This window comes from Canis aureus, chromosome 8, assembly GCF_053574225.1.
Source record: "Canis aureus isolate CA01 chromosome 8, VMU_Caureus_v.1.0, whole genome shotgun sequence".
Classification (NCBI taxonomy): Eukaryota; Metazoa; Chordata; class Mammalia; order Carnivora; family Canidae; genus Canis; species Canis aureus.
The window spans coordinates 66,658,831-66,682,911 of NC_135618.1; the positions used below are offsets into that span (position 1 = coordinate 66,658,831).

Below are 24,081 nucleotides of genomic sequence, written 5' to 3' on the forward strand. Positions count from 1 at the left end.
TCACATGACGCAGCCCATCATGGCGGTAGGATCGCGGCTGCCCTGGCCCGCGGCTCCGCAGGGCTGCTGCCGTTGCTGCTGTTGAGGGGTGGCGGCGGCGGCGGCACAGGCGGGCGGGCGGGAAGGATGGTGTTTCTGTGGTCCGAGCGGCGGGTGCGGACCAGGAGCCAGGTTGAGGTTTGGCCGAAGCGACCTGTGCTCTGGAGCAGCCGGCGCGGGTGCCGCTGAGGCAGGCAGGACCGACCGACGGACAGACCGACGGAAGGCGACCCGAGAGCCGGCCCCGGGGCCGCGCCGTGGCGAGATGCCGGGGCCGCCGGCATTGCTGCTGCTGCTGTTGCTCCTGGCCGCCGGCAGTGCCGGGGCCGCGCCACTTCCGCAAACAGGTGCAGGTGAGCAGGCCAGCTGCAGGGACCGGGCTGCGGGAACCCAGGCTGCGGGGCCACTGCGACGGGGGTGGCGGGGGAGGAGGCGGGGGCGGGCCCGGTCCAGCGTCGGCGCCGAGAAATCGGAGGGCCTGCCGGGGCGGGAGGCCCGGGGACGCGAGCGATTAGGGAGGTTTCTGCCGCAGGGGCGTGGGGTGGGGGAGCGGGCAGCCTCTCCAGGGCCGAAGCGGGGGCGAGGCGATGCGGTTGGGGCCGAGCAGGACGGCGAGCCGGGTGGCAGCGTCGACCCCTCCCCAGGTAGGCTGCGGTACCAGCCCTGAACCTGTTGCCCGAAGGTCCTCAGCCTACATCCCTTTCTGGCAATTCTGCTTCCATTTCAGATGTCACCTGCCTCCTGTGCGTTTCTCACCTCTTATAATAAGAACCGTTTGTTAGCCCTAATCCTCCTTAAATGCAAATGACTTGGTGAGATGTGCGGAGTTTTTCTTCGCTCCCTGCAACTTGTTCTGAAGTTGTAAATTGATTTTAGACGCTGAGCTTTTTATTCGGATTGAATCTCTGGGGATGGGAAGGAAACAAGTCTGTAAATATTTTCTATTTTAGGAAGCCAGTGATTAGAGTAGCAGCCTTTGAATAACTATTGACAGAATGGCCCAAGGGTGATTGAAGTTTCTATTTTAGCTACGTCAGTGTGTGATTTTTTTTCTCCCCATTTTTTTCGACGTCGTTTTCAGTTGTGGTTTATTTTCCTAGATAAAACTTTACCTTAGGAATGCGTCTTTAGTTGGGTCTTTTCTGTTTTGTTTTGTTTTGCTTAAAAAAAATTCTGGGTTAAGATCTAGTGCTTATCTTTAATAAGGAGAGACTGAAACTTCATAGAGTCATGAAATTTTAGAATTGGAAGAGACCTTAAAGAAAATTGAGTCTGATGTCTTTGTTTTGCAGTTGAAGATACTGAGGTCCTGAGGGTCAAATGACCTACCCAAGGTGACACAGCTAAATTGTAGGTGGAGCCACATCTAATACCCAGGTCTTAGATTCCCCTAGTTGTGTGATTTTTCCACTTCTCACTTCAAGACTTGTAAGTGTTTAGGCATACTCTTGACGTTAAGAATTATTTTTAAATGAAATTCACTGGGTACACAATGTGGAAGGTATCTTACCCAGTAAAGACAAACACATCTACAATGAAAGTTATATATAATTGTTTCAGAGCTACACCAGATTATGTCATTGAGTGTGTTAGTTGAGTTTTAACTGTTATCATTGTACCATGTAACATCTAAGTTATTGCCACTGCCTTAGATCAAATATTTGTTAGGTGAATTCTGTTTTCTGATCTGGTAGATATGGAAAGTGAATGTTATTAGGGTTTGCAGTAACAGAAAGTACTCGGGAAGTTGTAAAAGACTGTATGGAAAGATGTTGATGTTGATATTGAAAGAAACTATATGGTAAAATTGAAAATTAGCACTAGAGTAAGATAGTGGATAAAGAGTATTCAGTGAAGGGATTCAAGAAGTTTCCAGATGACTTTGCACTTAAATTTTTATATTTTTTGAAAAACGGATTCTATGTGAAAAGCTATGGAAATGTGTCTGCCTATAAACCTCTTGACATGATTTTTATTCCATTCTTTCACTATTTTATGGAGTTGTGAATCATAAAATCCGAGGGTTTTTCGGAGCATTGTAAAACATAAATAATCAAGAAAATTAATCCATAAATAGAAATACCAAATTTTGACATTAATAAGACAAATATTTGGTGATGTATAGCTGCTTTTGCAGATTTTCTCTTCATATTCTGTTGCTTAGAAGGTATGTGATTAGACATGTGGCATATGAATGACAGGTACCTAAGGTTAAATTCTGTGGAAAAGATGCACAATCACACATCGATTTGGGGGTTTGTATTACCATCCAAAAGAGATGATTAATCCTGGTTATGGAGATGGATTCTTGATGAAGATGTATTAGGCCAAGGAGAATAAAGAAACATTTGAGCTAATCCTGGGAAGTGATCTCACTGGTTAAGAAGGAGGAACCCCTCTTGAACATAGATGCTAGGTAAAAGAGCAGTTAAATGTTGAAAACATAGTAACTCTCGAGCCTTTGATTATCTGAGGGACTGGCCATTTTCAAATTAAGGACAGATGCATCACATAGTATTTTTTATCTCCTTGGCATTATTCTTTCTACTTAAATTTTAAACTGGTTTCTCCAGTGCCTTGGAGAAAGAATGGCTTATCAAAAATAGGTTGGAAAAAATACTTGGATTTTATCCTTTGCCAGTCCATTTGCATGGGGAAAGAAATGAGGCAGTTAACTAAAATTAAGCCAAAATTCATTTCTAGGTTCGGAAGTTGAAAAGGGTACTTACATATTCGGTCATAATTAAGCTTTGTAAATATGTGGATTGCCTTTGTCTATCAGGCAAGAAGGTCTTTCTTTCTTTCTTTCTTTCTTTCTTTCTTTCTTTCTTTCTTTCTTTCTTTCTTTCTATTTTAATTCCTGTTTGGTAAAATACAGTGTTATATTAGTTTCAGGTGTACAAGGAAGGCATTTCTTGCTTGAACTTTATTTTGGGCCTCTCTTTATTGCTCTGGGGGTTTTGTATATGCCCTCTTTGGGGGCCTCTTCCTGAGAATGTATATTTCTGCAATGGCCCTTGTTAGGTAGATGGAGATCTTGTTGGTCCTCACTAGGAAGCTTACATAAAGGGAGAAAGTCCACTGTTTTCACACACAGTTAAGTTACTGAACTAAGGTTACAGTTGAGAAATTATTTTCTCCAGGTCATACTTATCAGATCATTCTTCTCTTAGAAAACATTTATGTACCTTTTATATGATTCTTAGGATTCAGATCATAAAGATGGATCTTCTGTTTGTATTTGTGAAGGCATTCCTTTAAGTCCACAGTTTGTTATTAATATTAGGATAGTGGTTAGACAAGGAAACCCACTTCTATTGTTCTGTGGCATATTAGGTCACCGAGGACAGAGGAAGCTTTTTAGCAGTTCCAGATAAAGGAGCTCACGGAAGTCTGTGAAGCCGGTGGGACTCAGCTACTTATTAAACAGCAGCTTGTGAAACCGGGGCTCTGGTTTTAGGTTAAACAAACAGACTTGGATCTTGAAAAAGATTCTGCAGTAAAGGAAGTGCTTTCTAAAAGTGTGAATTTTTGTGTTTATTTCAATAGCTTCTGGGAAATAAAAATGATTTTTAACAGACTTCCCATGCAGATGATTTCATGATTTCTGGCTGTAAGGCCTGAAATTTGATTTCGGTCAGCAATGTTGTGGTTGCTCTTAGTCGGTAGTGTTTAGGGGTTAACTAAATATGTTCATTTGCACAGTAATAGGAAGTCTGTAGAAAAGTCTTGTTGCTGATCAGCACTGAAGTTATCAAATCCCTACACTTTTGCTGATATCAATGTGCTGACTCTTCATGCAATTCTCCTAAAATTTAGAGTCCTTGGGCTTGCTGTGTCACTTGGATAGCAGCTGTATATATCATAAAAAAGACTTTGTAATGAAAATGAAATTTATTGTAAGGGGTGGCCAGGGTTCTGCAACAAATGAGTCCTCAAAAAATCCTTGTAGGTGGATGTATCAAAAGAAGCCAACCTTTCAGTCCCGTTAAGAAGGAAAGTTGTGAACCAGTCACGGGAGTGAGTATTCTGGACAGAGCTTGGACTTTGGAGTCTGTCTGTGGCGGAGGCCTCCCCTTGCCACTTCAATAGTATTGAGACCTTGGGCCAGTTACTTGACCTCTCCAAGCTTCACAGAACTCAGCTCAGAAAAAGAATGGTGATATTTTCCCTAAGGGTTGTGGGAAGGTGAGGAGATCATGTCATGTATGCCATGCCTGCTATGTTAGGCTTCTTCATTGCTTCAGATTTCCTTGTAAAATTGGTGGGTTACCATGGAATCGACTAATGGTGAGTGGTATAGTTCATAGAAGAAACTCAAAGGTAGCTGCTTATCATGGCATGCCTAAAATTTACTGGATTTAAAAACCTTTGTTACTTAAAATAACTTGTTATATGATGGGTGAAGAGGAGATCCTTCCCAGAGAAATCTGGCTTATTTAAGGATAATGCATAGGCTGGTATTGTTACTTCTTGAAATTCATAATGTTGAGGAATTGTGCTAGAAATTTTTAGGATGATCTGGATTAGTCCACTTTTATGTAATAAACCTGTTTTTAAATGTCAAGATTATTAAAGCTCTTGCATGTGAACATTTTCTGGTTTTAATGTACTTAAAGGAACTACAAGCAATGTAGGTCTAGTTGATCTCAAACAAAAACTGTACTTGAATAAAGCATCCCTGAAAACAGCCTGCTAAACTGGGCCCTTAGAAAGTATCATTTGGAGGGATGAATATGACTGAATTGCTTCCTCTCTTTCTTTTAAAGCCATATATTTTTGTAGTCTTCTAGCTGTGCCTTACTCTTCTTTAAAGGTTTATTTATTTTATTTTATTATTATTTTTAAGTCTAAGTAATTTCCACACTCAACGTGGGGCTCAAACCCACATTAAGATCAAGAGGCGCAAGCTCCTCTGACTGAGCCAGCCAGGCGCCCCTTAAGAGGTTTGTTTATTATTACTCAGGCATGAGGAAAGGAGTATTAGAAAGAGGAAAAGGTGTACAGATGCCCCTGGTCTAAAACAGACTGCTATCTAGGGTCTTTTCTGAATTTGATTTTCAACTTTTCTGTAAATCTTCATATGAAGACAATGTAAGAGAAAGCTGAAGAAATATGGTAAAATCAGTGCGTCAGAGCAAAATATTGGAGTGAAGTATTTTTAAATTGTTAGCAAGTGACTAATTTGGAATGGTGCCTTGGCATTACAGTTATTTGCCACAAAGAACAGGCATATCAGAAAAATAACCTCAGTATTTAAAAAAAAAAAGAAAAAGAAAGAAAAAGGTGTTTTTTTCCCCCAAAGGTTAGCACAATGCGGAGGTTCCAGATTTCATTTGACTTTATTGTGATTCAAATGGGAAAAATGAGAATTGTTGTTGCCAAATGCCTCAGGTACCCGAAACCATAGCATGGGGAGCACCTCTCATTCTCCCTGGCCCATCTGGGGCTAAGCCAGTGCTCTGCTGCTCTTCCCCCCACTACAAAAGAGTGACTCTGTACTCTTCTATCCTCCTGGGGCTTGGAGAATGGTGATGGCACACCTTTTATATTTGACAGTTTGGCAGATTTTGCGTTTCATCATATGTGTTTGTTTATAAGGCCTCAATTATCATCAAGTCAGATGGGCACACCAAGACTATGTGCCATGGCGGGCTAGGGTAGACCCTGGCCTCCGGCATCTGACTGTAGTTTGGGAAGCATTGGTCAGGCCCAATTGATGCAACCAGATTTCTGCTATAGGGCATCTGGGGTCCCTGCCTCCCCTCTCCACCTTTGTGGCACTTTAAGAGCGAAATTAATCTGCTTCTTATTTGTAAATTATCTTCAGCTCTCCATATAGTCTCCATGTGTTGTCTGGCTCTTCCAACACATATGTGCTGTTGTCAGTTTCTTTCTGTTCTTTTCACCTCTTTGCAGCCCCAGCCTCCCTACCAAGAACTTTCTTCTTGCCCAGATCCTAGAGATCCCCTCCCCCAATGAACTCCTACTAGAGTGTTTGCTTGTAGAACTAGAGGTTCTGTAAGGTGTGGGATGAAAACATTGGAGCCTCAGTTTTTATTTGTTTTCATTCTGTTCTTTAAACATTTTGACTTATGTGACTTTTTAAGGTACAGAATATACTGGCACACTAACATTATGCTTTGTAAATCAGTGTGCATGAAATGGAAGGAATGCAAAGAAAATTTACTGATGGGCTCTGATTTAGAAAAGGTTTGGATTGGCTGTACCAGTCTACCATTTGCATTTAGCAAATACCACTGGTTTCTTTAAGCCTCGTCCCTTCACCGGACTGCAAGGACTGTGTCCTATATCCTATTTCTGGTGTTTGCATGATATCTCACAGGTTGTGGACACTCAGGCAAAGTTTGTGGGGTGAGGATGGTACCAGAGAACGAAGTTCACAGACCAGTACTCCAGAGAGTGTGTGAGCTAAAAGGAGAGGATATAAGTTTGGAGCCTCTCATTCTCTTGCAAACTTCGCTTTTTTATCCAGCCATAGGCCATTGCCTGGGCTTTATAGTTGATTGATTGATTGACTGATTGATTTAAAGATTTTATTTATTTATCATGAGAGACACAGAAAGGAGGCAGAGACACAGGCAGAGAAGCAGGCTCCATGCAGGGATCCCGACGTGGGACCCGATCCCGGGTCTCCAGGATCATGCCCCGGGCTGAAGGCGGCGCTAAACCGCTGAGCCACCCCCCCACCCCCCCACCCCCACCCCCGGCTGCCCTAGTTGTCTTATTTTTAATAATAAACCTTCTCTTTTAGGACACTTTTAGATTTACAGAAAAATTGCAAAGATAGTACAAAGAGTTCCTGCATATCCATTACCCAATTTTCCCTCTTAACATCTTACATTTGTGTGGTAAGGAGCCAATACTAATTAATACATCATTATTAACTGAAGTCCTACTTCATTCATATTTTTAAAAATATTTTATTTATTCATGAGAGACACACAGAGAGAGGCAGAGACACAGGCAGAGGGAAAAGCAAGGCTCCATGCAGGGAGCCCGATGTGGGACCCAATCCTGGGACACCAGGATCATGCCCTGACCTGAAAGCACTCAGCTGCTGAGCCACCCAGGCATCCCTTCATTCATATTTCTTTAACGTTTCCTTAGTGTCCTTTTTCTGTTCCAGGATACTACATTGGATTTAGTTGGCACATCCCCTTAGGCTCCTTTGCTGTGTTCCCCTTTTTTAAATGATCTTGACAGTTCTTGAGGAGTTTGATGTTCTTCTCATTGATTAGGCTGGGGTCCTATGTTTCTGGAAGGAAGACCACAGAGGCAAAGTGCCAGTCTAATCACATATCATGTCAGGAGTACATGCTTTCAACATGACTGGTTTGGCAGCTTTCTCTATTGTAAAGTTTCTTTTTCTTTCCTCCTCCATGGTACATATAGCCCACATTTAAGAGGTGGTGAGTTATGCTCCACTTCCTGGCCAAGTACCTATATATTTTATATGGTATTCTTTGGTATGGGAGATTTAACTCATCTTCCTCATTAATTTTCTTACTCAATTATTTATATTAGAGTGGGCACATAGATATTGATTTTACATTTGGGGTTATAATCCAATATCATCTTATTTATTTTCCTGCTCAGAGTGTACCAGCTTTGGCCACTGGAGCTCCTTCACTTGGCTCTGGTACCATCACCCCCCACTCCCACCTTTAAAAAAATTTTTTTTTTCATGTTCTTTCTTTCTGGCACTGAAGAAGCTATAGGCTCATTTTATATTTTTTCCTGTCCAGTCCTAGAATGAGCCATTTATCCAGGCTGGTTTCTTTTTTTGGAGAATGGCATTAGAAACCAAGATGTGGGCCCTGGATTTATTCACTGCTACTGGGGCATGTATAATGGGGTTTTGATCCTCTGCTTCCTATACCTAATCTTATGTGTTGGGAAGAAGAGAGAGAGTAAAAGAGATTTTGGAAGGACGAAGGACCTTAGGAGCAAATGACTTAGCAAGGCCCTGGCGATGTTTTCTGTCACTTGACTACCTATTAACCAACTATAAGCATTGCCATAAGTACTCTACATCCCATGTTTGTGATAGAATGATGTTGACAGGATGTTATTTTTATTTTTAGAGCAATAGGTATTTGAAAAATAGATGTGATTTATTCTCTCAAAAAGCAGCCTAGTCTCTGAGAATATGAGGGAAACCTCTTAGGCTTAAGAATTTAATTAGGATTATTTTAGGGGGTCTGTCAGCTTTGGCAGTTGTTGAATTGTAGGTAACTCCTTTAATTGGTAATTTTTTAATTGGTAAAAGTTTACAGGGAGCTTTGGACTTGTTTTTTTTTTTTTTATGGTGAAAAAATTTATATTTAGATTTATAGCCGGCTGGACTCAGTTTAGATGATCCCAATTTTGTTGGCAACATCCAAAGCATCATAGTCAGGAGCCAGTCGAACATATGCTTTCTTCTCTCCATCAGGCCTGATCAAGGTGTTGACCTTGGCCACATCAATGTCATAGAGCTTCTTCACAGCCTGTTTGATCTGGTGCTTATTGGCCTTGACATCCACAATGAACACAAGTGTGTTGTTGTCTTCTATTTTCTTCATGGCTGACTCAGTAGTTAAGGGGAACTTGATGATGGCATAGTGATCAAGCTTGTTTCTCCTGGGGGCGCTCTTTCGAGGATATTTCGGCTGCCTTCGGAGACGCAGGGTCTTGGGTCGTCGGAATGTAGGTGACGTGCGGATCTTCTTTTTTTTGTGACTGTGCACGCCTTTCAGCACCGCTTTCTTAGCTTTCAAAGCCTTTGCTTTGGCTTCGGCTTTGGGAGGGGCAGGGGCTTCCTTCTTCGCCTTCGGTGCCATCTTCGTGAAAGGGTGGACTTGTTTTGATCATTTTACAGAGCTCTTCATTTTTTTTTTTTTCACTTTTAGTTTTGGGTAATTTCAAACATTTTCAAAAGTAAATGATCTTAACGTACCCATCACCCAGCATCAACAATTTTTAATTTATGATGAATCTTGTTCACCTGTGTGCTTCCTACTAGCTCGGCCACTCCCTTGCTTTGCTATAAATGCCATGGTACCCATTGAGCTGTAAATGTTTCAGGAAGAAGTGAAGATGTTTTTATAAAATGGTACACTTGCATGAAGATCGCTGAGGTATTTGTAGAAATGCAGATTTTTGGACCACAAACCAACTGAATCAATTCTGGAGGTTGGCCTGGGAATCTGCCTTTATAATACATTTTTGGTGATTTCTCTGCCCCCACAACATAAATATTTTATCTTCTACTAGAGATAAGATAAAATCAATTACTTGGGGGAAATCCGTTGACTTGGGTAACTAGTGAGACTCAAGGAAGGAAGAACAATTTAAATTTTAAAAATTAATGTCAGGGATCCCTGGGTGGCGCAGCGGTTTGGCGCCTGCCTTTGGCCCAGGGCGCGATCCTGGAGACCCGGGATCGAATCCCACATCGGGCTCCCGGTGCATGGAGCCTGCTTCTCCCTCTGCCTGTGTCTCTGCCTCTCTCTCTCTCACTGTGTGCCTATCATAAAAAAAAAAAAAAAAAAATTAATGTCAACACCTAAATTCTGGAGAGATTTATACTCCTGACCACGGTATGTGGATATCATTCTGAGGAATCTTCCTGTGAAAAGTAGGTATGCAATAACCACAAAGGAATTTTTTTTTTTAAGATTTTATTTATTTATTCATGAGAGACACACACAGAGAGAGAGGCAGAGGGAGAAGCAGGCTCCACGCAGGGAGCCTGATGCAGGACCCGATTCCGGCACCCCAGGATCACGCCCTGGGCTGAAGGCAGGAGGAGCTAAACTGCTGAGCCACCCAGGGATCCCCAACCACAAATTTAAATACTGCAGGGCAGAACAGTCACAGCTCTAAATGCCCCCCCCCTTTTTTTAAATTTTAGCTCTTTCTCTGAAAGTCAGTATAAATAACAACTTCTTTATATTTTATAAATATCCTATATAAATAATCAGCAAAAACTTTGAGCTGATAACCTGACAGTCAGATGCCAGTGTTATGAGCTGAGAGCCTCATGGTGTAAACGTGCCAGCCCTGGACTGCCCAGGGTTTTGCCCACTGGAGCTCAGATTTAGCAAGGAAATTAAGCTAGAGCAGGCATTAGTAACCCAGTGGCATTCCTGATTCCCCAGGTGAGACATGCACGCTAGTGTGTGAGAGCCCTGGATTCGTGACCTATTCAGTAACTTTCAGAGCTGTTTCTTTCCAGGATAATATCATGTCATTAATGTCTTGCTCTCAAAAAGTTTATTTTTCTAAGCTAGTTTATTTTAAAATAGTCTGGGATTTGTAGCCTATTTCATATTTTTCAACAAGTACTTTCTTTTTAGCCAGTTGATATATTTTTGTATATTTGCTGTGGATGTATTGGTATGTACAAAATAGTCTTATGATGAGCTAAAGAAAGTACACCATTTAATCTCTGAAACAGCTACATTGTAATGATTGTATAATCAGTCCAATTTGATTAAGAACATCCTGGGCTCACAAGCTAGTACAGATAATTTAGGACTGTTGTTTTTGGCAACATCTGTATGGCTTGGATGGGAGAAAAAAAATTGAGTTACAAGCATTTATGATAGTGATTTTTGAGAGGGAAGTTGCTTTTATCCAAGGTAAAAACACTATTATTTAATTTTTTTAGAGTTTATGATTTTTTTCCTCCTTAAGGCCCATGTTCAGAGTCCATCCTGAAAACATCTTTTTTTCCTTGTTTGCTTTACTGCCCAGGAGTTTGACATGATGACACTGCAACCTTTAATTATAGGAAGTAAATCTCAAAGGCATCGTGGACTTATTCGAAGGTTGAGTAGAATGAGTGTGCAATCATTTTGCACATTTATAGTAGCTACTTTAACCAGTTTGCAATTGTGAAATTTTGTAGTTCAGCATTTTTATTGCAAAACCAGAGCCTTGTAGTCTTTTGGTTGGTTGCCTCTCAGATGAGCCACTGAATTTAAGTTGAAAGTCTTTTTAAGTATTTTTCACATTGCAATTTCTTCTCCAAACCCCTGATAAATTCAGCCTGTGCTCCTTTCATAAGGAAAGAAATTCCTCTTCCTGGTTCCACCTGGCAGTGTGCCTGTGAGGACTGTTCTCTGTGTCAGCCGTAACGGTTACTTTCCAAGGATCTAGCCTGCCAGTCACACAGTGCAGAGCCCCACTTGACTTTGGCTTCAGACTATTATTAAAACACAACACCAGGACACTGATTGCTAGTGAGGCATAGAAGAGTAACAAACTTACCAAAATAGTCCCCTGGGAACACTCCACTGAGGCCTGCTACCTGGGTGCAACCCAGAAGTCTGTCGTTTAACTTCATTTTCTTAAGAAAAATAAAAAGTACTTTAGTAAAAGATCTGATTTCTGGTATTAACTGTACAGGTACTTGGTAGACTCATAAAATTTTGGAATTATATATATATATATATATATATATATATTTTTTTTTTTTTTTTTTTTTAAATTTTGGAATTATAAATCCTCGTGTAGAGTTTTAAAGCTAGCGTGCTGGCTCATAGGTGAAGGCACTGAGGCCCAGAGAAGTTCGATAGCAAGTTTGAACCTGTGTTGCCAGTCAGTGGCAGACCTGATTGCAGTAAGAGGGCCCTTCACAGCCAGGTACCCCCTGTGCCCCACCCATTCACCAAGTGCACTGCTTCCTCCCCTCAGAACACTTTCATTTGGGTGATGCATACATGTACACACAGAGGCTAGTCCCGATCATTTCTCCTCTGGATCAGTCTTTTAAAATTTATTTATTTGAGAGAGCACAAGCGGGAGGGGCAGAGGGAGAGAGAGAGAGAATCTTAAGCAGTCTCCACACTGAGTGCAGAGCTGGACATGGGGCTCGATCCCACCACCCCAAGACCATGACTTGCACAAAAATCAAGAGTCAGTCACTCAACCGACTGAGCCAACCAGGCGCCCCTATTTATTTCTATTTATTATCTGAAAGTACAGACATGAATTTTTTTTAAAGATTTTATTTATTTGAGAGAGCTTGCCAGTGAGGGGAGGGATAAAGGGACAGGGAGAGTGAATCCCAGGCAGACTCTGCATTGAGCACGAGCCTGACACAGAGCTATATCCCATGACTCTGAGGTCATGACCTGAGCCAAAATCAAGAGTCGGTCATTCAGCTGACTGAGCCACCCAAGTGCCCTGGAGATGAAATTTAAATGTAGTTGTCGTATAGTTGATTCTTAAAGTACTAAAGATAATTACTTACTGAAAATTAGGAAGCTAAAGTGAAGACTTCTATAAAGAGGCTCAAAACCCACATTCATGTTTAACTGTTTTAAAAATTTTATTTATTTTTTATTTTTTATTTTTTAAAAGATTTTATTTATTTATTCATGAGAGACAGAGAGAGAGAGAGGCAGAGACACAGGCAGAGGGAGAAACAGGCTCCATGCAGGGAGCCCGACGTGGGACCCGATCCGGGGTCTCCAGGATCACGCCCTGGGCTGAAGGCAGGCGCTAAACCGCTGAGCCACCAGGGCTGCCCTGTTTTAAAAATTTTATAAGAAAAACAGTTTAGGGGCACCTGGGTGGCTCAGTCAGTTAAGTGTCTGCCTTCTGCTCAGGTCATGATCTTGGGGTCCTGGAATCCAGCCCTGTATCAGGCTCCCTGCTCTCTGGGGAATCTGCTTCTCCTTCTCCCTCTGCCCTTCCCCCCCGCCCCCCATGCTTGCTCTCTCTCAAATAAAATTTTTTTAAAAATTAGTTTTAGTTTCTACCTATGAGATGAAGTTGTACTGTTTAAAGGTGATAAAAATATTTCTGACTTTTAGGCAATGTAATCATAAACTTGTAAACATGAAAAGTTCTTCAAACATGAATTTGTATGCTTTTGTGGAGGAATGAACCCTTGTTAGAATTTGCTAAGTGCTGCAGATCCCAAGAATAATGCTCATTGGCAGGTATTTTGTGTATATTTTTAAGATTCACAGATAGGTATTGAGAAACGTATGTGGAGTTGTAGACAAGTGTCACTTTCTCTTTTTTTCTCAACTCTTTAAGACTACCTTCCTAATTTATGCCTTACATCCCATCCTTTTCTAGCCCTGGCTTCCTTTCAGGGCTTAGTCATCAGGGACATCCTTCTCTGTCACCTGTGTTTTCTCCTGGACCCCTTCTTTCAGTTAACATACAATAGAACAACTTTATATATGTACATATATTATATATATATAAATTCCATTATGTGCTAAACTGCTGAGCCACCTGGGCTGCCCAGTTTCTTGATTTTAAAACAGGGCTAATAGGGCAGCCCCGGTGGTGCAGTGGTTTAGCTCCGCCTGCAGCCCAGGGCGTGATCCTGGAGTCCCATGTCAGGCTCTCTGCATGGAGCCTGTTTCTCCCTCTGCCTGTGTCTCTGCCTCTCTCTCTCTCTCTCTGCATCTCTATGAATAAATAAATAAAAAATCTTTAAAAAAATAATAAAACAGGGCTAATAATAGTCCCTACCTCAAAGGCTTGTTGTGGGTTTGGGTGAGTATGGAATAGTGCCTGGCATGTAGTAAGTGCCATTTAAGTATCAACTTTTTATAACCACCTGGGCCAAATCACCATCATTTCTTGGGTTAATTGTCATATCAGAAATGTATTCCCTGGTCACTTTATATAAAATAATGAATCTTTCCCATCTACTGTTTAATTTTCCCACATTGCTTATCACTGTCTGAGGTGCTGTATATTTATTTACCTTATTGTCTGTCTCCCTCCACGAGAATGTAAACTGTGAGTGTGGGATCTTCTAGATTCCCAGAATATAGCAGATGCTTAGTCTGCCCTATGGAAGATGCTTAGTAAACATTTGTTGAATGAAGGATGTGTGGGGTGGGACTTGCTGACTCGTGGACTTCACAGTAGGGTGATGGAACAGCTGTGTGGCTAGAAGACACCCCACCCCTATAGCTCTTTTAGTTATCTATAGATCTTTTATCTTAGGCTGGACACTTGAGTGTCTGGAGGCACCTGGATATATTGGGTTAAATTATCATTGGGTTTATTTTTCTATATATAAAGATGTATCAGTGAAGCATTATCAGGTAGGAAACCGTAGATCATCTTGCCTGCATGTATTATAGACACTTGTCAAGGTCAGTATCATTAGCAGTTCTGACTTTATTACAAAGATCATACTTAAAAAATAAAACTTTATTATGGAGAATTTTGAACATGCATAGAAGTAGACAGAAGAGTAGAATGAATCCTCTGTACATATCCCTAAGTCCCAACCATGCCTATGGCCAGTCCAGCTACATCCATCACAATTCTGCTTCCTCTCTGAAGAAAGAACTTTCAAAGACATATTGCCTAAGAATACATTTCAGTTGTATTAGCAGGAATTTCAGTTAGATCTTAGGAAGCTAGAAAATTTCAGAGACCATAGACTCTATATAAAGGCCTTGTAGGAAATTAAATATATATAATATATATTATATATATTTAATATATATAAAATTAAAATTAAATATATATAATATATAATATATATATAATATATAAATAAAGGAAAAAGGTAGACATGTTTTTCTAGAGTATTGAAGGTCTACCCTCCCTGGGAAGTAAGGAGCAGACATTTAGGTCATTTCTCCCATCCTCTGGGTCCTATTGTGCAGAAATTGTGCTGGCTTAGTGTTGTGAATCCAGTACTGCCTTTGATTTACCTGTACATTTCTACAGATTTCAACAGGAAGTCATATGGAAAGACAGAATGTCCTTTCCCCTAGATGTTAGTGGGACACTGAAGTGACCAGTTATGGAGGAAGAAGCCCTGGGAAACTGGCCACGAATTTCTACTTCTGGGACCAGATGCTGCCTCTTCCTGAGCTGGCTTCCTGAACTACAGGAAGATCATGATTCAGAGCTGTTACAAACATCTGAGTACTGTCGATTATTCCACAACCTAACTATGCCATTGACTTCATTAAGATTCATAAGATATTATCCCTGCCGTTGTTTTCCCATGGGGTAAGGACACAGCAATCTGATAGAAGTCATGGAAATCTGACATTCCTTTGGCCCAACTGTTATGTTAGAGGAACTCTTCTGTGGTAGTCTCCATCCTAGTTAGTGTTTTCTAAATTGGAATGAAATGAACCTTTGATAGCAGTTCGATGGAAAAGGCTGAGATGAAAGCAACTTCATATAAAATGATCTCATTCACAGGTATTCCATCAGCACTCAAATTACATAACCTTTCCACAAGTACTAGAGAACAGTTGGGTTGGCTGACCTTGAAATCATTTTTGAACAGAAAGAACACTTCACTGTGATTAGCACACGGTGCAGTTTGTTTTTCTAGGCTGTTGATATTCTGGCTTAGGGGTCTTTGTGGAATCTTTGATTCATCAACTAGATCATCAATGCACTATTTACTGTTCTGTGTGGTTGGGCGTATTTGGTGCTATGCTTCATTTTCTTTTTCTAAAATTAAAATATGTTAGGGACGTTCTAGATTATTTAATGTTATAAATAGATGTATTGTTACACTAAGGCAAGGAAAACATTTAGTGACTTAAGATTCTGTGCACAGGAAAGCTTTATGATCTATCATAAGGGTTTGTAATTTCGAGGTGTTAAGTAGAAATGCATGATGTGCAATGATTTTCTGAAATTTTTCCCCCCAAGTAGTATGATGATGATTCATTTTACTAGGACTCCAGGATGTGAAGCTACTTGTCAGGATATTGGAAAAGGTCCAATTATTAGTCCTATCCTTGCAGGAAAAAAGAGAAAAAAAAAGCCAAAACTTTGTATTTAGAAGTGGACTTTATGTCAGGACCAGTTTGGAAGATCTCTAGTCCTTAGCTTCTGTGAGCCGTACAGAGTTCCCCTTGTCTAGTCAGCCCAGTGGCCACCGGTTTTCATCTTTAAGTAGACACAGAAATCTCTTATGTGAATTTCCAGAGGCCAGAAGTTAAAGAAGAGAGAACATGGGAGGGTGACATCCACATCTGACACTTGTCTCACTGGTCCTTTCCATTCCCAAGTCACTGCATCCTGGGAAACCAGAGAGGAAGGCAGTGCATACTTGTCCCAGGTCCTGCCCAAGATGGATCCCTCACCAGGGGAGATGGTGTTCCTGAATTATCAACTGTGTACAGCATTACAGGCCAAATTAAATCCCTGTCTAAACCAACACCCGCCTCCCCCAGTCCCTCAGAAGATGATGGTATTTGGAGACGAGGTCTTTAAAGAAGTGAATATGTTAAAATGAGGCTATTAGCTTCTTGGTTCCTAATCCAGTATGACTGGTGTCCTTATAAGAGGAAGTTTGAAAATACAAAGAGATCAGGGATGTGCAAAAAGCAGAAAGACCACGTGAAGGCACGATGAGAAGACAGCTGTCCTCTGTAAACCAAGGAGAAAGGCCTCTGAAGGAACTAACCCTGCCACACCTTGATCCTGGGTTTCCAGCCTTCAGAACTGTGAGACATTGGATTTCTGTTGTTTTAGTCACTGGTGTGTGGTGAACTGTTGGGGCAGGCTTAACAGATGAGTATGCAGCATCTAGACTGAAGCAAATTCAGCGCCTCTTAACCAGTGTCACGGTGGAGCTCCACTTGTGCGCTGGACTTTCCCCTCAGTCCAGGGCTGGGCTCCTTAGGGAGAGGGCACCTTTGAGTTCCTCCCTTTCAGGCAGAGCAAACCTGCTCCGACAGCTTCCAGTGAGATGCAGCTCTGTGGAGAACACAGGTGTGAATAAATACTCATTATCAGAGGAGAACATAAGTTGGGAAGGTCCACTTTTTGAGAATACTTATGTTTTAAAGAAATCAACTAAGTAGTAGTTACACTACTAAACGTGAATTGCAAAATGGGTAAAGACTGTAGGAGTTCTCTGCGACCCAGGGAATAAGTGGTAAACTATTACTAGTGGAAAGGGTGACAGCCACCACAATACAGTGTCTGTATGGGTATGATTAGTAATGGGAGGAAAATCTTTGCCAGATAAGAACATAAAATTATTGAAGGAATGCTACTTTTGTAATCTTACTTGTTTGACCCTGAAAACGTAAGTTTCTTCCAGTAACCAGTAGATGACTTACAGATGTCTCCCACCCCCCTCTCTCTTTCTGTCTCTCCTGTTATGTTTATCTTCCCTCCCTTTCTCCAGCCCCTTAGTTGCTGTGTCCCTGATTCTATCCCCTCATCCCCCCTTCTGACTGAATGCCAGGCTCTGTCCTGGGCCCTGGAGTCATTGCTGGAGTCTATAGACTTGGCCACCCCTTTGAGCTTGCAGTCTTGTGGGGAGGACATCTGGGCATTTAAAATACACAGTATGATAAACTTTACGGTGGGCAGTACAGGTGCTTGGAGGCTCCAGAGGCAGGGACTCTAACTTGTGGAACTTTGGGACAGCTTTCCAAGTTGAGATCTTAGTGGTGAGGATGAATGAGTGGAGAATGTGCCAGTGGGAGAGGCTCCTGGTTGGGGAGAATGCAAACTCACAGACTCTGAAGGGGCAGAGGACATTCCTGGAAGGACTGCGAGGAGTTATGGTAGATGGAACTAGATGCACTAGGGAGTTAGGAGTGATGCAAGCCTGGGGTGGGAGGCAGATGGCAGGTAACAATGAGGGACAGTGGGGCTTGTTAAGGAGTGTGAACATAAGGCTAAAGATTGTGGGAAGCCCCAGGACAAAATTTAAGAACTATACAAGGACATAACAGCCTCTCCTCATTCCCCAGACGCCAGGTTTCCCTCTCTGTTGGTAGCCACTGTTGACCAGGAGTAGCACTGTGTACACATTGATCTGATCTGTTTGTTTTTGTTTTTTCTTGTTTTATTTAAACATGTATCATAGAGATGGTTTGAATTGTATCCCCACTCCCCCAAATTCAAACGCTGAAGTCCTAACTCCTGTTACCTTGGAGTGTGACCCTCTTAGGAGAGTGGGTCTTCACCAATGTAATCAAGTTAAAATTAGGTCTTTAGGCCCTAATCCAAAATGACTGTGTCTTTATAACAAGGGGAAATTTGGACATGGAGACAGATCCAGAGGGAAGTCCGTGAGAGGGGATGCAGGGAGAAGATGGCTATCTCCAGAAGGCAGGAGGTGGGCCCTGAGCATATCCTTCCACACAGCCCACAGAAGGGGCCAGATCCACTGACATCTGATGTTGGGCTTGTAGCCTCTGGGATTGGTGAAGCTACCTAGTTTGTGGTACTTGTTACAGCAGCTCTAACAAACTGATACACATTCTTAGAGCAGACAGAAATATAGGTTGTGAATTGTTATAGCTACTCCCCCCCATTTTAAACTTTTTATTTAATGGACATGAAGAAATTATGTAATAAATGGAAAACTTGAAACATACACCTCTGTGCAAGACCAGACAGATGCGACTAAACTGACCTCCCCTGTGGCTTTCACTCAGCTTTTATGAGCTGCTGGCTGTCTTCTGTTGTGCTACCCCCATCACTTTTGCTGCCCTCATACAATTTTGAAGCAAATTCCAGACACCTTTAAATAGGTGTAAAAAGGTGAGGACTATCTGTAAAAAGGTGAGGACTACTTTTAAAAACATAATCACATTTATTATCACTCCTACGAGAAAGAAGTCTTAACTTCCTTAATATGGTCAGTTACCAGTGTTCAGATTTCTAGTTGTCTCAGATGTCAGGATATTTTGAGTTTGAATCATGATTCAAATGACACCTGTGCATTGCAGTCGGTTAGTATGTCTTTTCAAACCTCTTCCAGTCTCTTTTCCATCTCTCCTAATGCAGATTTTCTTCCTTGGTGTTGCTGGTAACCTCTACTTCACCGATCACATTCTTGTGGTGGTTATTTAATATGTTCCAGGATTCTCTTTATTTCCTATGAATTGGTATTTAGATTTAGAGGGTTTGTCAGATACAGGCTTGATATTTTGTTATTATTGTTTGCTTTTGGTTGTACTGTTTAGTAGGTGGTGGTGTTTTTCTGTTGGGAGGCACATCATGTCTGGTTGTCTCTGATATAAATGTCACATTCACGAAATTGTTTTGTTTTTTGAACAACTATTTAAAAATGTAAATACCATTCTTAGATTGCAGGCCATACCCAAACCAACCAGGCAGGATTTCATTTATAGGCCATAGTCTCCCAATCCTTGTTCTGAGGTATATACATACCCATGACATCATAGGAAATATGTAGGTCTTTGTCCCTTTCCTGGCACAGAACTCCTAAAACCCTTGGAATTTCCTGATGAGATAATAGGAGCATCTCTTGTTGTTAATAACAAGCCCCTTTCAGCCATACTTGAATTTATGCTAATGGAGTGATTCTTGGCAGCCCCTCAGTAGCTTCAGGATGGGGAGTGGTAGCCAAAGGATTTGAATATACCACTGGATAACCAAACAGTAAATATGAAGACATTTCTCTATAAAAGCGTATCAGCTAGTGACTGGGGAAGGAATGACAAAATTAAGAGTATCAGCATTTTCAGTCCCTAATGGATTTGCACATACCATCACTTGTTTTTATCTGCGGACCTTAAAATTTTTTTATTTAATCCAAAAATGGATTCACAAGTAACTCTTTAGTTAATTACATATGTGTTCAAGTTCTGAGGGAGGTTCTAGGCAGGGATTTATAATGATTGAATTAATAATCAGGTAGTACTCCTGATTTACTCTGAGTCATTGCCATGAAATTGCATTCTCCAAATTACCTGTCTATAAAACAGATAATATGTACCCACTTCTTAGGGTTTCTCAAGTTTTCTGCTTATTAAATCAGGTGCTAGATATCTATTAAAATGGTTTGAAAACTGTGAAATGAAAACTCACAGAATGGGCTTTGGCAGTGCCAAGTATTTTTTAATCAGTGTCTTGGGGAAGCATACTAACTATTCCAAACCTCTAATTATCTTCATTTTCGGTTTGTAATCCGTAAAGCTGCCTAAAAGTGTGGAGACACTCCTGTGGTCATTGATGTATTTCTTTGGTAGGTGATTGGTCTGCTTTATGCATTTTTGAATGCTGTAGGCTGAGAATGTTGAAGGAAAGCTGTCTTCTTAGTTTCCTGTTTCCAGGGGCCCAGTTTGTAGTTTGAACTGCTGGGGTGTGGGGATTTTAGTTGTCATTCTTCACATCTAGAATTTACTTCCTCTCTGTGGTTTGTGCAAACCCATCTCACCTTCCAGCCTATTCATAGGTGGATTTGATATCTTCATTTTATGGCAGTTTTTCCTTCATTGGTATGTTGAATTTTTTAAAGCACAGTGCTTTGAACTGATAAAAAGAAAAATACAGTAAATAACATACTCTTTTAAAGTGGTACAGCTGTAAAAAAATTTCTCTTGAGCCTACCCAGTGAATTTCTTCTTAGGCGGTAATTTATAGAGGCCTTTCAGTGGCACTGGGGGACCCTGAGGTACGCCTCACCTACGTGGAAGAAATCTGAGTATGAGAAAGCAGATGCCTCTGCAGTGTCTTAACAGAAATAAGTACATTATCAAGGTAGGGCAAAACCCCTCATAACTAGTTATTTTTAACATGAGTCTGACTTTTCATGCCTACCTAATGACTCATAGAAGACAGTTTTATGAACTGGATAATTGAGCTGGCCTTCAGGCAGTGCTCATCAAATTTTACAATAAATAGATAGTATGTGATGATAAAAATTATGGTGAAAAGACAGGAAAAAGTAATTTAATATCTACCTTGTGGAGTTTGGAGGAGAGCACCAGAAGTATGAACTTTTAATGAACAACAGTGGCCTTTGGTTCAAAGTACTTAGGTTAGGCTGTTTTTAAGTATTAAAAGTTAACCTCCTTGAGGCAAAACAATGTGGTATCAAAGGAAGCAATGGGGCATTTGTCCTCAGCACCCCTGAACCCAGAGTCTGGCCCTGCCACTTTCTCACTTTGAGTTTGGGCTTCTCACTGGTCTCATATGTGACGTGGAGCTGGTCAGATTCCCTCAGAGGTCTTGTGATGCTTGAATGGAGTAATACTGTATTTTAACAAATCTCTGATATGATTGACTATGACACACCTTTATTTTTGTGCCATTAAGAAAGAAGGAATACTGCCAGTGTAAACTAGCTTTCTTTTGAGTCTAAGATGCCCCTGACATTTAGGAATGTTAAAATGAGGTTGGACAAAACTGCCTCTTAAAAATCAATAAAATACAGTGTATATGAAAGTGCTTTGCTATCTAAGCCTCAGGAGTCCTATTTAATCATTGTTATATGAGTTAGGGGAATGAAACAAAGTTGTAAGAATAAATACCACTGGGAAGCAGAGGCTCTGCAGGGTGAGAGAGGGTGGTAGCTCCCAGGAGAAAGAGAAGTGCCATTCTTATGGGCCTCTGGTTATAGAGAGGTGGCTCTCAGTGGCTCTCTGCTCAACACTTAGCTTTCTGGGTGTACACAAGTGTCTCGTTGGGGAGTCCTTGTTTTCAGGGACATCTGACTTTGAGAGGAATCACCAAGTTATTTTCTCTGTTCAATAAATGGATTTTTCTATGTTATGGATTTTATTTGTTTAGAACTTGAGTTTTTTTTTTAAGATTTTATTTATTTTAGAGAGAGAGGGAGTACATATGAGTAGAAGGAGGGGCAGAGGGAGAGGGAGAGAGAAAATGTTAAGCAGACTCCATGCCGAATGTGGAGCCCGATGCGGGGCTGTCACCACCCTGAGATGATGACCTGAGCCGAAATCAAGAGTTGGACACTTAACTGACTGAACCACCCAGGCACCCCAGGAACTTGCAGATTCTTAACAACCCTTGGTTAACTCTTACTTTCTTAAGAGCTGACTTGAGCAAGGCTTCAGCTGGCCTGATCCCTGCTTGTAACAGCATGAATTTCAGCATTGTCCTTTCCCAGAGGAACCTCTTGTAATTGGAAAGGAATTTAGTCCTGTTTGCTGTTGATTTCAGACTTCTCTACTCTTCACTAAGGTCATTTATATTTAAGAACATATTTGGTTTCAGCTCAGTTCATGGTCTCAGGATTGTGAGATTGGGCCCCACATCAGGCTCCATGCTCAGCATAGGGTCTATGTGAGATTCTTTCTCCCTCTCCCTATATCCCTCCCACTCATGTTTTTTTTTTCTCTCTCTCTCAAATAAATAAATAAATCTTAAAAAAAAAATGGTTTTTTTTTTTCCACATAGGAGTTTGGGTTAGTTCTTATTTTCTTCAGGTTCTGTAGTTTCACTTCAAGAAAACAGTGACCTCATTCCTTAACTTATCTCCATGCTTCCCCTCAGTGTACCGAACGTTGAGCTTACATGTTATATGTCAGTTACATCTCAAAAATGCAAGCAGCATAGAGTCATTTATTTCTTAGTCAAACACCACTAGGTGAGACAAAGCAATTCACCCTAAGAAAGAAAAGCTTCAGAATAGCCCTAGCAAATAAGATGTTTTACAAACAACTCTTTGCTGAAAGGAAAAATTGCATTTTGTTTTGAAAAACACAGGATCCCTGGGTGGCTCGGCGGTTTCACGCCTGCCTTTGGCCCAGGGTGCGATCCTGGAGTCCCGGGATTGAGTCCCGTGTCGGGCTCCCGGCGTGGAGCCTGCTTCTCCCTCTGCCTGTGTCTCTGCCTCTCTCTCTGTGTCTATCGTGAATAAATAAAAATAAATCTTAAAACAAAACAAAAAAACACCCCTTTAAAAATATAAAAATTTAAAAATATAAAACTCATTCTAAGTTGGGGTCTCCCTTTCCCCTCCCATGCCAAAAACAGGCCACAGGCTGTAGTTTGCAGCCCCGTGCTCTGGTAGAAAGCTTCTTACTCTGACCAAGGCTCCTTGAAGAAGTGGCTGGTTCTAAAGCTGGAGCAGGGAGAACAGAAGAAAAGCCTAGAGCTTCTGGTTGTGCCAGAAAATAAGGAAGTGTTGGAGAAGGAAAAGATGGGGCATGTCCAAAAGATCCAGTAGTCAACTTGAGAGAGCTGCCAGGGGCCAAAGCTGGAACAATTTGAGCTATAAAATAATTTTAATAATGGATTGTAACCCAAAGAATATAAAATAAATGTCTATGAGTCCATAACTAAATAAATGACCAGATAAATAATTCAGGGAGAAGGGACAAATCTTCCTTATAGAAGAACTTCAAGTAATAAACGTAGAAGGACTGAGGGAGATAGAAGATCGCCATTAGAACATCATAGTGGTAATTACTGCAGATAGGACACAGTGACAAATGTGAAAATAACTGTGCCAGACTTTAGAGAGACATGGGATATTTGCACAGCCTCAAAGTGTCTTCCAAATATGAATTACTGTAACATTATTAACATATGTCTATAGATTCTGTAGTATTCCTCCTTCCAGGGAGTACAGCATAAAACGTCCCTGCAAGTGTGAACTGGACTTTGTGACCCACTCTTAAGGGATCTGTAAAGGGGAAAAGTGGTAACTTACCAGTGGTGACACCTGGCAGAAAGCACCTGGGCCAGGAGATGAGGCCTCACATTACTGGGAGGAAATTTGGCCAATGCTGTGTGCTCCTGATGTGATGTGACTAGAAGGGTAGTTTGCTGTGGTCTTCTAGATTCTTCCCACCTATCTGTAACCTCAGTCCAGTTATTAGGCAGAAAACAACAGGCAACCCAACCGGAGGAACATTCTACAAAATGCTGACCAGCACTCTTCAGAAGTGTCCAAGTTATGACATGAGGGAAGATTGAGGAAGATCAGAGAGATGAGAGGAGTAAGTGCAGCGCTGGTAGCCTGAAATCCTGGAAAAGAAAGGGGACGTGGGAAAACTGGGTGAAACCTGAGTAGCATTATAGCATATTAACAGTCTTAATTTTGATCATTTTGCACTGGGGATGTAAGATGTTGATGTGTGTGGAAGCCGGGGGAAGGATTTATGGGGGGGGGGGGGGAGCTTGGGAGTGTCCCGTTAGCTCCTCTGTAAATGGAAGATTTTTCCATATTCAAAGTTTTTTTTTAAACCCTGACGTCTTATCCTGGATTGGTCATTTGCTCTCTCTTGAACAGCTAGGCATTATTTTCTTAACTCTTGGCCCCCTTTATATTGG

General features: G+C 41.3%; 1 protein-coding gene and 1 long non-coding RNA gene across 2 annotated transcripts in view; one reads left to right on the plus strand and one right to left on the minus strand.

Annotated features, from left to right (window-relative positions):
- The window catches only part of LMTK2 (lemur tyrosine kinase 2), an 83,772-nt gene continuing 59,691 nt past the window's right edge, over positions 1-24,081 (plus strand). The window contains exon 1 of the mRNA XM_077907777.1: positions 1-392. Within this exon, the coding sequence (XP_077763903.1) occupies positions 305-392 (88 nt within the window). The 5' untranslated portion in view covers positions 1-304. The remainder of the gene's footprint in view (positions 393-24,081) is intronic.
- On the minus strand, positions 20,215-23,772 carry LOC144318171 (uncharacterized). The gene is made up of 2 exons (XR_013383996.1): positions 23,459-23,772; positions 20,215-20,310 (listed from the first exon to the last, which is right to left on the minus strand). It is a non-coding gene; the product is annotated as an uncharacterized LOC144318171 (long non-coding RNA).